At 35.4% G+C, this 12,828-nt stretch overlaps 2 protein-coding genes and 1 long non-coding RNA gene across 6 annotated transcripts; 1 reads left to right on the forward strand and 2 right to left on the reverse strand.

Moving 5' to 3' along the window:
* The first annotated feature begins 515 nt into the window (after positions 1-515).
* Positions 516-7,606, forward strand: LOC7482859 (putative zinc finger protein At1g68190). 4 transcript variants are annotated; one of them, XR_008059944.1, is made up of 7 exons: positions 517-658; positions 1,481-2,183; positions 3,115-3,471; positions 4,282-4,512; positions 5,360-5,670; positions 6,784-6,903; positions 7,306-7,606. XR_008059944.1 is itself a non-coding variant. In XM_052455318.1 (7 exons), exons 3-7 carry the CDS (start codon positions 1,851-1,853, stop codon positions 6,851-6,853), a joined length of 1,302 nt encoding a protein of 433 aa, XP_052311278.1. In that variant the 5' UTR covers positions 518-658; positions 1,481-1,550; positions 1,814-1,850; the 3' UTR covers positions 6,854-7,059. The 4 variants fall into 4 exon arrangements, 3 of the variants coding, with proteins under 3 accessions (XP_052311279.1, XP_052311278.1, XP_052311277.1); XM_052455318.1 differs by lacking the exon at positions 7,306-7,606 and having other exon boundaries at positions 518-658; positions 1,481-1,550; positions 1,814-2,183; positions 6,784-7,059; XM_052455317.1 differs by lacking the exon at positions 7,306-7,606 and having other exon boundaries at positions 518-658; positions 6,784-7,059.
* LOC127905665 (uncharacterized) lies at positions 2,819-7,338 on the reverse strand. The gene is made up of 2 exons (XR_008059945.1): positions 7,189-7,338; positions 2,819-3,434 (listed from the first exon to the last, which is right to left on the reverse strand). It is a non-coding gene; the product is annotated as an uncharacterized LOC127905665 (long non-coding RNA).
* Positions 7,607-8,762: 1,156 nt separating the features above from the next.
* LOC7482860 (alkane hydroxylase MAH1) lies at positions 8,763-10,626 on the reverse strand. Its single transcript, XM_002312381.4, is given in 2 exon segments — positions 8,763-9,730; positions 9,732-10,626. Coding segments are annotated over 2 exon segments (1,509 nt in total). The 5' UTR covers positions 10,476-10,626; the 3' UTR covers positions 8,763-8,965.
* Between the last annotated feature and the right edge of the window lie 2,202 nt (positions 10,627-12,828).

Raw genomic sequence — 12,828 nt, forward strand, 5'->3', positions numbered from 1 at the left:
TTAAAACTAATTTTTAAAAAATACTCACTTATCTATTTGTTTTTAGAAACCATTAAATAAATAAGATGAAGGTAATGAAAATAATATAAAAAATAAAATAAAATAAGTTTTATCACATCTAAACATGTTAATTTAATTTATTTATTAATTTAATTAAAATGAAATGCTATAATTAAATTCAATTTCACAAGATAATTAGTTCTAAAAAACCTAAAAAAAGAAGAAGCTATTTTCCCTGTTGGCAAATGTAATTGATTCTAGGATGTCCCTAATTTACAACTTAACCCGATTAGAAATATTATCTGGCCCTGCAAACGGTGGAACTGAGATGCTCATGGAGGGGGGGGGGGGATTGGTAGTAAATGGAAAAAAAATAAATAAAAGAAAAGAAAAGAAAAGAAAAGTTGGGTGGGAGGGATTCACATGCAGCAGGATAACGCTAGGTGGTGGGACCCGTGATGAAACCACGTGTCCAGTTCCACGTCAGTAAAAAGTTCACCCTTCAAGCTTACACGTCAGCCTAAAAAGGTAACGATGAACAAGAGGGAGAAAGCTAAGCAGCTTTATTTAAGTCTCCCCCACTCTCTTCTTGTTGAGCTTAATTTTTCCGATCATTTTCTGGAGTCTCCATTCTTCCGAAGAAATTAATCACAGGCACGTAAAGAAAGCCTCTCCTTTTTTTTTTATTAGGGAATTATAATCTACAGTATATGTCATCTTTTGTACTAGATCTGTTATTTGATCATGTCATTCTTTGATTATTAATTTGGGGATGAATAGGTTTTTAATTATTTGAGGGAATTTAATGTTTTTCAGCCTTCTTTTTTTTATTTTAGGTTTGAAATCACCTCCATGACAGTTGTGTACTCACATTTTTACTTGTTTGGAATAAAATTAGTGTTGATTGAGCGAATATTAATCTTTTTGATGATTTAGTTTAAGATAAATTTTATATTATTTTGACCATTTCTTCTGATCTGATATCTGTGATGCTCCAAAGGCCCTCTTTATTTATTTATTCTCGCAGGTTCAGACCTGAATGCATATATTCCCTCTCTCCCTCGCCCCTTTTCCTTCTTATCTTATACACATGCACTCAAGTTATTAATAAAGGTTTCCTTGTAAAGTTTTTAGCAGCAGACATCTTATCCACTTGAATTGATTCTGTAAGCATGCGGATGTCACGCCTGAAAGAATAAATATAATTTTTAAAGATCATAGAGTAATTATTCATTGTCAACGAACCGGGTGAATTGACCATGTTTTGCAAAATACCTTTTGCGTAACCCAGAATTCATTCTTCTTTAACTCAAGTCTGAACACTCCCCTAAGTGGATAACTAGCAATTTTGAGGTCTTGCTGGCCACATTTAGAGGATTTTGTGGTGGTGAATTATATTTTTTTTTTCTGTACAATGGGAAGAAAATTCCAGCTGTTTCACTTACTATGTTACTGAATTCTTCATTTTGGATGCAGGAAGCTTGTTTCTGCTCTTGGAAACTATTGCAGAAAAAATTTACTAAAAGGAAAGCTGTCTTTTAATGTTAAAGGTATCTGTCGGTCCTGAAACGATTCATGGAGTTATTATTTACAAAACTGAAACTTTAACCTGTGAGTTTTTGGATTTGTGGGATCATTGATGACCTGGAAATAATTAAATGGAGAAAGTTTGCGAATTCTGCATGGCCTTGAGGCCAGTCGTTTACTGTAACGCTGATGCAGCATATCTTTGCCTTTCCTGCGATGCAAAGGTCCATTCAGCTAATGCACTTTTTAACCGGCATCTCCGTACCCTCCTATGTGACTCATGCAGGAACCATCCAGCTTACGCTCAGTGTTTGGACCACCGGATGCTGATGTGTCTTGGCTGTGATCGGTGCCTGCATGAGGTCTCCTCCCACCATCAGAAACGGCTAGTCAGTAGCTACTTAGGATGCCCTTCTGCTAAAGATTTTGCATCACTTTGGGGTTTTGAATTTGGGGATTTGGATAAAAGTATTGTTAAAGATCAACTAGTTTCCACCCCATGCTCTTCATCTGTGCAGCCTAGTGCATCAAAATTTGACATTCCAGGGAAGTCTTGCCAACAAATTGGACGGTCTTCAAGAAAATCTAGAGTGATTCACTCAACTTTGGTCTCTGGTGCAGAGTCTGATGTTGGATCAGGCAATCAACGACCTGAGGTGCGACGAATTTTAAAAGATTTTTAAGTATGTTTATGCTTGCCAGAAGTTTCTGCTGTTGAGTTAATTGGGGTTATAGATTATTGTTACTAAAATTCACGAGGGTTTATTTTTATAATATAAAACACCAGGTAGCTGCTTATATCTGTCCTCATGGTAGAAGTCCTCATGGTTTCTACCATAATACCATTATATTTTTGTCAAGAAATTAAAAAAAGTTAATCCAGGGATGAGGAGTGCACTCAACAATATATTAGGAAGACGATATCAATTGCAACCCAATTCAAGATTTTTGGAACTTCATATGCATTGATATCCATGTTCTAGTTACTGATTGCTAAATTATAAATTTTAAGTTAAGTTGATTGTATATTTGTAAATTCTAGATTTCAGGAACTTCATATGCACTGAATTTCCATGTTCTAGCTACTGATTGGTAAATTATAAAATTTAAGCTAAGTTAATTGTAAATTTATCCATCATGATACTTTTCATGACTTCAACATCTGGACTACTGAGCCGATATATGAACTATAATTTAATATCTCATTTTCTTTGCCTAGTAGAAGGATGAAGTTAAGATATCAGAGATGATCATGGGCTATTGCTTCTAATGAAATTGCCACTTGTAAAAATTAATCAAAGCAGTTGCAACTAGGATAATATTTAATGTCTTGTATATGAAATATTACAAGTTAATACAACAACTTTGTATATGAAGTTTAACACAGAGCTACCTGCTATTTACATTATTTACTTTGCATCAATGGAATATGATTTTTGTAACCTGCTATTTCAACCATAAAAATGATCTTTTAGATTCACTATTAGGGAACAAACAAAGAACTATGCAGTAATTTTTCTTTCTTTCCCTTTGAAGACTCGAAACCCTTTCTAGTTTGCATTCTCAGTCTTTTTCATCATCTTTCAGTTATCGTACAAAGGTCCACAGCAGGAAAGTACCTGCTTTATTCTGGAACAGATTCTTGATTTGAAAAGGCTTGATGTCAACAACAATACTCCTATGAAACGTGGTCAAGAACAAAAAAACATTTCTTCAATGCTGAATACCTCAAAGAAGCTTGACTACAATCTCAATCATTCACAACATTCTCAAGATCTTGTTACCATTCTTCAACAAGCTGACTGCCAACGTCAGGGTCTAAAAGTGGATTCTTTGCCTTTGCCATTTTCTCAGCCAGAACATTTACCTTTCTTTTCAACTGCCGCAAATGCTTTGCCTGGAGAATCCTTTTGGCCATGCAAAAGTCCAATAGAGAATAGTCAGGTTTGATCAAATCATTGCAAAAAGTGGGTTTTGGATAATCAGCTCTAGTTATAATTGCCTTGAGGACATGGAAAGTTTTTCTCACAATCAATAAATTCATACATGATAAACTTAGTCCTATTCTTCTCATTGAACCGGCAATATGAATTTCTGCATTTCATTTTTGTTGCCATAAGTTTATCTCACATCCATTATTTTCTTCAAAGAACACTTACAGATAGCATCATCGGCAATATTCAGAAGCTACTTTCATAAATGAACATGTCCTTCACTCAACAAACTGCATTTTCATCATGCAATATGTGCATCTGTGGTGCTTTTGCAAGTGTCAATTTGTATCGAATTACTGGATATTTTTTTCTATCCTTTTCTATCATAAGACTTTAATCACCATTTTGTTTTTCACTGACTGTTATGACATTTATTTACCGGATGCATCACCTAATCTATACAACAATAGATTATCTAATGACACTATTATTACATGATAAGAATGTGGAACTGAAAGTGGATGTTCAGAAAAAAGCTACAAAAATATATTAATAGATGTGAAAACGTTGAATTTGAATTCGAATTAAGTTACTTTATGATTTGAAGTTTGGTTGTTTTGTTTCAAAATTGTGTAGCATCAATCTTCAACCTTTGCTTGAATACAGTTGCACGTAATCACCACAATAGCATGACATTTGTGGTGCTTCCTTGCTCAATAGTTATCAACATTAAAAAGGATGGCTACATGTGACTAGAAAATGATCCTAGATTGCCGTTTGAAGTTGACCTCTTGACTCTTTTTTTAATTAACTTTTGCAGTTGTGGTCTCAAAATATGCAAGACCTTGGGGTTTGTGAAGACATTATTTGCCATGATGATGATTATATCATTCCTGATGTGGATAAAACATTTTGCAACTTTGAAGAATTCTTTGGGGGTGATCAAGATCCAATTGGAGCATTTCTTGATGAGAATGATTTCTCATGCTCCTTCATTGAGAAGGATATGCCTCCTGAGAAATCCAATAACAGTGATGGAAGAGCAAGGAAGGTATGGTTTGACACTTTAATTTATGAAAAAAAATGTCAGTTGCCAAATACAATTCGCACAGTGGTTAAGACAGGTGGAAAAGTAAGCATACAGAAAATATTTGTTGTTGAAATAAGAAAATTTTCTCACGAGTAACACTTGCAGACATATTCTTGAAAAGTGTAAGCAATGTAGGAAGCAGGTTTTTGCAATTAGAATTCGGATAGTACCATATATCTTTCAAGTTCAGAGTTCTTTTCCTTTTGCGCTATATCTATACTATTTCATGGTTGTTTTCAGCATTAAACACACCGTTTAAACAACTATCTGATTAAACCACATGTTTATACGTTCCTCTTACAAAATCCTCAAAACTTAACTATTTAAGATAGAAATAACAGTTCTAGTACGTCCTAAATCTTTATGTGAGTGAAAGGATAAATTCTGATCTCTGTACATTGAAAGTCCCTTATCTATTGCAGTTTCATTTATATTCCAACTGTCTCAAAATTTCTTAAAATTTGAAGTCCTCTTGAATATCGAGAGAAACTTTTGAGGGGAGATGTAACCAACATAAGAGAGAAAATTAGATGAACCATTGTTTGTGGGGGCTAATTGTAACATTGATAGTCGACTTGAGAGCGGCATCACAAAAGGAAAAAAAAAGTGTTGAGGTGCATATGTGAGGGTGTGGAATCCTACATGGGTTAGGAATGAAGGAAGTTGAGTTCTTAAATACACAGATGGATGCATGATAACAGCTTAGGCTCTTGGATTCAGGGCGGTATCCATCATGTTTACAAGTCTCTACACGATCGGGTCAATATCTGTTCTTTCTCTTGTTCTAATTTTTTTAAAAAATCTACAGGATGCTTCTGTTACTTCATCTGTTTACATAAGCTGCTCTGTTCACATTGACAATGACAAGGATCCTTCCAACCAAGCTTATAACTTTCCTGGAAGTCTTGATCCTGCTCAGACAATCAGGTCTCCTTATTCAAGATACTCCATTTCAAGTCATGATGCTGAAAGCAGGAGTAATGAATATCTTGACAGTGAACTTTCACCATATATATCTAATGGTGAAGCATCATGCTATTCACCCGACCTTGAGGATGCACATACAGAGGCCCGAGAAAATGCAATGATGAGGTACAAAGAGAAGAAAAAGGCTCGGATGTAAGTATATATACCCCTGCCAGGATTTTATTTCTGAGGATCTGAGTCAAACTTTTGCTGCTTGGTTCATCAGCAACATTATCTTCTCCAATTAGTCATATATTTTATTTGGTCTATCTATGACTCCATGTAACTTTTGATACATGACTACCTTCTTTTAACCAGTGAACAAAAAAATGTTATCAAATTAGTATCGAGGTCTGAAGGTCATGAATCAGAACAGTCCAAAACTAAATTTTATCGTCTATAGTTACAATACCAATATCAAATTGGGAAGGGCATAGAGCGAAGACTAGTTCATAACGCTAGGATATCCATCAATTGCATGCTAGCACTGAAGAAATGCTGCAAATGTCTAAACTTTGCCCTCTTTGTATCTTATTATTAATATAAAAAAAGGTGCATCTATTTTTATGCAGTTTCTCTTTTATCTTGGGTGACCAAAAAAAAGTAGCAAACCCGAAAATAAATTTAGTTCACTCTGTTTTGGCTTTGAGCATCTTTATGTAAATAAACCACAGCACTGTAAATGTTTTTTATAGCTGATTGTTAGGATGCAAAAGTTGTAAATCACATGGAATGTGTACGAGACGGGCAATAGTACCACTGGGTTAATTAATTATGGAATATTGGGAGTTAAAAGTGGATAATGGCCTTGTCGTAATCCGCCATAATTTATATGGCTCTCAAGTGCACAAGGAGATGATGTCTGCATACTAGACTTGCTAGTAATGGATAATGATGCTACATCATATATCATATGGCTTAACTCATGCTCTGCTCAAAGATTTCCCGTGGATGAGTATTTTGTGATGGCATGCTGGAGTTTCAACAATAAGGTAATTGTTGCTTTATATTGTTCATACACTCACTGAATGTGGTGCATCAGGAGTGTTCTAAATCATCCAGTTTGTGGAACAAAGATAATGGGGCCTTGGCCTGATTTCTTTGGCAGAGACCATTGTGCTTTTTCCCGTGTACAAAAAACTTGTATTTCGGACTGTACATGTGTGTAATTTATTTATAACTTGCAGTTTAAATTCATGAGCAAAAAGTATGTATAATTTTGATTATGCTCTCTTACAATATTTGTCTAATTTTTCTTTTTTCCAGGCAAGACAAGCAAATTCGATATACTTCTAGGAAACCTAAGAATGATGTACGGAAGCGTGGAAATGGCTGATTCGCGAAGCTAGAAGATTGTGGCTGCTACAGTTGATGTAAAGATTTTAGGTAAGTTAGAGATTCTTTTATTTGAAGAAATAAACTAAAATTGGCTCTATAAAAAATTGTATTTGTGAGTTTATTTATGTATGGGGATCGCTCATAACATCTGTCACTAATTGTGGCTTGATAATTGTTTCCATGAATAAATGATATTGGTCCAAATATATGCGCAGAGAGATATGTATGGAATTATGGATATACAGTATGATTACATATCATCGGACTTGGCTATCTGTATGATTTTACCATCAAAACTGAACTAGACTAGAACAAAAGAGTTGAGTAACATACCTGGTGTAGATCTTTTGCCTCCAAGCTTAACATCTCTCATCTTGGTCTTGAATGGGATTTAATTTAGAACTATGCCGATGAAGTTTTTGAAAATCTCCACTGCAAACGTTATTCCAGGACGGACGAGGTTAGCTGTTGATAATGTTGGGCATGGACATCTATAATATTTGCAAAACAAGTTTCCCTGTGGCCCTGTGGGCTCGAGAACCCTCCCCTAAGTAGGATGCAATACTGGTGTTTAGTTGCAAATAAAGTATTACAGTTAGACAAGAGGAAGAAGATGAAGTTTGTAATGAGAGAGAAGATCTTGCTTTACCTTTGGGTTTAAGGTTATTTATATAGCCTTGAACTCCTACTCCTATTGTGTGTATGTACAAGGATAAAGTGTTGTGTACATACAAGGATAAAGCGGTCAATATATTTGTTACCTATAGTTTTGAAATACTCGAGAACAAAAGCCCACAAGTGACAACGGATTCATTCGAGGGTTGGCTTTATCCTTATTTGATTAGGGTTGATGACATGTTGGATCGTCAACGCATCCTTGGGCCCGAGCTGAGGGTGGCAGACCTTGGAGGTGTGTTGGGCTACCAAGACAGCCCCTGAACCAAGTTCACAAAGGCGCCTTCGGATCCAAACGATGGCCCATTTCCACACGAGCTCAATCTGTCTGCTTTCATTCAGGTAAACTTCGGGACACAATGATTTTAGGCTGGCATTCAATCCCGACCCAATGTTATGTGAGTGTTTATGGGCCTTGTTCGAGGATTGTAAATCTTGGACCCATCACTAGGTAATTTACTTGATCCACAAGCTAGGACGGTATATTTTATATTTCAAGTTGTTCATTTGAAAAACAATTAAGGAAATGATAAATAATGAGTCTTCTTCCATTTCCTTAATCAGTTTCCTAAGATAAAAAGAAATTAGAAATGAAATAATTTACTGTGACTTAGAAAGGCCAAGCCTTTGCTTTGGTAGTTGGAAACCGCGATGAATTATCACAAGTGAAATGCCTAACGTGGTCCCCTTGGAGGTTGGGACTTGGGACTGTCACCTTCAGGGACGGGTGGTCTTCAGAGCCCCGCCTAGCTAGCCGAAATCTTCTTGCATGCAGTGTTTGGTAATGTGTTTCAGAAATATTTTAATTTTTTTAATTTTAAATTAATATATTTTTAATATTTTATATCATATTAATATCAAAAATAATTTTTAAAAAATAAAACTAATATTATTTTAATATGTTTTAAAATAAAAAATATTTTAAAAAATAATTATATCTACACTCCTAATCATGCTAGTATAAAAGCCAAGGTCTGCCAATTTATGCCTAGGGGCGTGTGGAAAGTTATTGAATCTGGATAACGGCAGGTGTCGGCATGGCTCCCAGCCTCCCAAGTCCCACCCCGTTCCCTCATGGCCAGTTACCATTGTCTAGAGCCATCTGGTCAGACCAAGAGAGGATTTCTCGATATAATTTTTTAATTACTTTTTAAATTTATTTATAACCCATTGAACATTTTAATTAAAAAGACTTTGAACCAAGTCATACTATAGGAATAACACATATGGTCCATAGCTAGAGTTTCAGCTTTTACAATCCATCAAATATAATTGCTAATACAAATTAAGGCCATCGATCTTATCTGTGATCATTCTCTGTTTTGTCAACATAACTCCAATGTATTACTCACTTATTCAGAAGAAGGGATCTATTTCTTCATTCTCAACCAGAAATTTAAATAATGCATCATCAACATGATGACCGTGCGATCCCTCAAGTCCATCTACTGCAAATCCTAGCCCTCAAACCATGTTTCATTTGAAGAATTATACTAGCTTTGGGGGTCACAGGGCGGGTTTCCACAACTTGAACATGGTAGTTATAAAGAATAGTTGCAGCGGCGGCCTTCATGATACTAAACGCCATCTCCTTCCCTGGACAAATCCTAGGTCCTGCGTTGAAGGTAAAGAACTTGGCCGATCTTTCATATTTAAGATCTCCTTTCTCATTGATCCATCTCTCAGGCTTGAATTCATGGCAATCCTGTCCCCATACCCTAGCCATCCTTCCAATTGCATATCCTGACAAAACAACAATAGCCTTTGGATCTACATGGTGACCGCTTGGAAAAATGTCAGGTCTAACTGGAGTCCTTCTCTGGAGAGGAACTGGCGGGTATAGCCTTAGCGTTTCACACAAGGTAGCATGGAGATAAACCAGCTTGCTCAACTCTTTTCTGCTATTTAGCTGCCAATTTTGACCTTCCTTCACTGAGAAATTGGAGTCAAGCTCTTCTCTGATTTTAGTTTCGACATGCGGATTCTTTGAAAGAAGCCAGAAGAACCAAGAGAGAGTTGCACTGGAGGTGTCATATGCTGCAAAAATAATACCTATGGTACTGTCTCTTACAATTTCATCAGGGTGTTCTTTGTCATTGACATCATTTATAGTCAAGAAAGATCGCAACACATCGAAGGTCTCTTCGTCTTCCTTTGTTTTGGCTCCTGCACTAAGTTCCTCTCTCTTTGTTGCCATATATATAATTTGTTACAATTTGACGTAAAGTACCCTTTGCAACACTTAGTCTCTTTTCACTTCCAATCTGTAACCACCTTAGCAACTTCCAGCATCTCCCTGGCAAGATGTGCCTAGTTAACATTGCTACACAGGCATCATCCATGGCCCTTACGAATGCATTTTCCTCAAAACCAATGGAGAGGGTTTTGGGGTTATATCCAGTAGCTATCGCGCAAGCAGCATCGTATATATGCCTTTTAAACATATCTTGCAAATCCACCACCAAAGCCTGTTTTGCTACGTCCTCAAGAAATGGCACCAGACCTTTGTTCACATTGTCAACCAAAACCTTCGGAACGAATTGGTGAAACTTCTGGTGACTGAAAAAGCCATGGAGGAGTCCTCTATAGTAAGTCCACTCCTCGAAATCCAAATTGAAAAGCGAATTTCCCAGGGTATCAAACACCTGCATCGACTCAGGCCCTTTGGGGTAATTCCAGTAGTTTGTTGTTGTTATGTAGTGCACATTTTCTGGATCGCTTGTGAACCACATATCCATGTTTGAAAACCAAAGACCTTTGAATAAATAAGTACCTCCGCTTATCTCGAGAATTTCATCAGCTAGTTCGTAAAACCGGTGAGAGTTGAGAAGAAGCGTTGGGGACATGCCAAGGAGGGGCCAGTTCCATGGAAGGCCATTTTTGCTTCTAAACAAGCAAATGAGGACGAGAAAGAAAGCAATGGCCAAAATGGATTCTGCTACCATGGTGTGTAATATGATGGATATTGGAAGAATGCATCGATCGACGACTTATTTATATTGCTTGGAGGGAGTATTAAGGTTTTTTTTTTTTTTTTTCCCGACGGCCTCCTGATGCGCAAGGTGCCATACGTAGCACTAAATTGATACCAACTGCTTCCTGAAAACCATAAATTGAGGCGGAGTGCACTGACAACAATTAAGGAGCAAATATTTACCCAATTAAAGTTAAATGTGAAAGTAGTTTAATTGGTTATTAATTTCAGTTTTATAAATTTATTTTTTAAAGGTTATTAATTCAAGTTTTATAAATTTTAGAGACACTAAAAATTTATATGGTTATTAATTTCAGGACATGTAGAATTAGTCGAGGGACGCGTAAATTGACTCGGACAACCATGTCAATAAAAAAAAAAAAATTCATCAAATTGCAACTTGATAAACCTATATGTTCCTCCACCTTGTTGTTTCTCAAGTTGTTCATTTGAGTGATGAGAGTCAGGACAAGGAAAATGCGGACTTGTGATTTTAAAAGGCCAACCATTAGGTTAAATGGGTTTGTTATTCTCAATTTATCATAATCAACTAAAAATTATCCTAATTTTTTTTAGATTAATATGGGTGTCCGACTAGTTTACACGCACCTCAATTAATCTTACAGGTTTTGAAATTAACGATCATGTAAGCCTCCAGTGACTCTGAGGTTTGTGGAACTCAAACTCGAGTGATCTTAGAGAACAAATCCAGAACCTGACCAGTTAAGCTATACTCCCATATTAAAATACCCTAATTCTTAAAACAAAATAAAATACAGCATTCAATTGTCCTGTCAAGTGTAATAGAGGTAATGGCCTTCTTACAAGCTTTCTTACTGAGGTACTGAAACTACTTTTGATGCGGGCTTTTGGTGTCCCGACTTCAGCGGCGGAGCCACGTAGGGTCAAAAGGGGGCAATTGCCCCCTTAATTTTTTTTTTATATTTTTTATATTAGAATATTAATATAATAATATGGTGAGGGCTTGAGGGGTTGACATACGCAGAGACGCAAAGGAAATATTGTTGACTTGTATTTTAATATAATAAATAATATATATAATATATGTTTTATGTTTAGGTTTCCAAGACTCACTCTAGCTCATTTCTCATTTCCCCGAACGTTTTTCTTTTCTTTCTTTTTCTTCCACTCACTATCCGAGAGCTTTTCTATTTTTTTTTAGCTACTATCCCTGCCACTTTTCCTTCTATAAATTTCTCTTCAAATCCAATTAAGCAAGTAACTTTTTTTTAACTTTAGATGAATTTTCTTCATTTTTTCTATTTATTTTATTATCTAATTTTAATTTTATTATTTTATAATTAGTTATTAAAAATATTAAGGTTATAATAATTTAAGGGTTTTGATATGTATAATGTTTTGAATCAATTAAAAGTGAATGGTAGACACCAGCAAGATTTTGAACAATAGACATTGATTTAATTGTTTTGAATTAATTAAAGGTTATATAATTTCCGATTGAATTGGTTACAGTATGGAATTAAACTTTTCCACAAGATGAACAAGCAAATATTCCAATTGTTATCGGTGAGTAAAGATTGATATTTGTAGAATTAAATTTTTTTTAGCTTGAGATTGGTTCTTTTTATGATGTTAATTTTCTTGTGCCTTCCTATAAAATAATCAGTACATATGATTAAATAATTCATATTTTATTTGTTTTTTTTCTCTTTTTTGTTTTCGTCAGACAATTTGTGTTTTCCTGGAGCCTGGAGAAGAATTAACACGTGCGTGCAAGCTTGCAGGTTAGTTTTTTAAAAAAAAAGAAAGAAAAAAACTATTTTTTGTAAGTTTTTTCATTTTAAAAGTATTTTTAAATTAATTTTGCTTTATATGAGTTAGTATATTTATTTCAAATTAATTTTAAATGCATATCTATATAATATAATATTTATTAGTAATTTATACTCTCATTTAAAAAATTCTGGCTCCTTACTGCCCGACTTTGATTTTTTTTGGGTACTAAATTCCTGCTGTCGGAAGGATCGACGGAGGTTTTATGAAAGCCCTAGGATTGCAAGAGTGCACTGGTTGGCCCAAGGAAATGAAGCAAAATAGTCACGCCCAGCACCATTAGCTTCCGATGCTCTTCGACAAATATTGAAAGACGGGTGTTAAAGTGGGATCCATTCACTGAAAGAAACTTTCGTCCACCCGTTCAATTCAAAAACATTTTGATCAGAATCAGAATCGACGTCTGATATTGATCCAGTAACATATAATATCCTGATAATCTACATACATTATATACCAAGGAGATCGAGTGGCTTCCACCCACCTGGCAAGTAAGAGTATACCCTGGT

This window comes from Populus trichocarpa, chromosome 8 (genome assembly GCF_000002775.5).
Source record: "Populus trichocarpa isolate Nisqually-1 chromosome 8, P.trichocarpa_v4.1, whole genome shotgun sequence".
NCBI lineage: Eukaryota > Viridiplantae > Streptophyta > Magnoliopsida > Malpighiales > Salicaceae > Populus > Populus trichocarpa.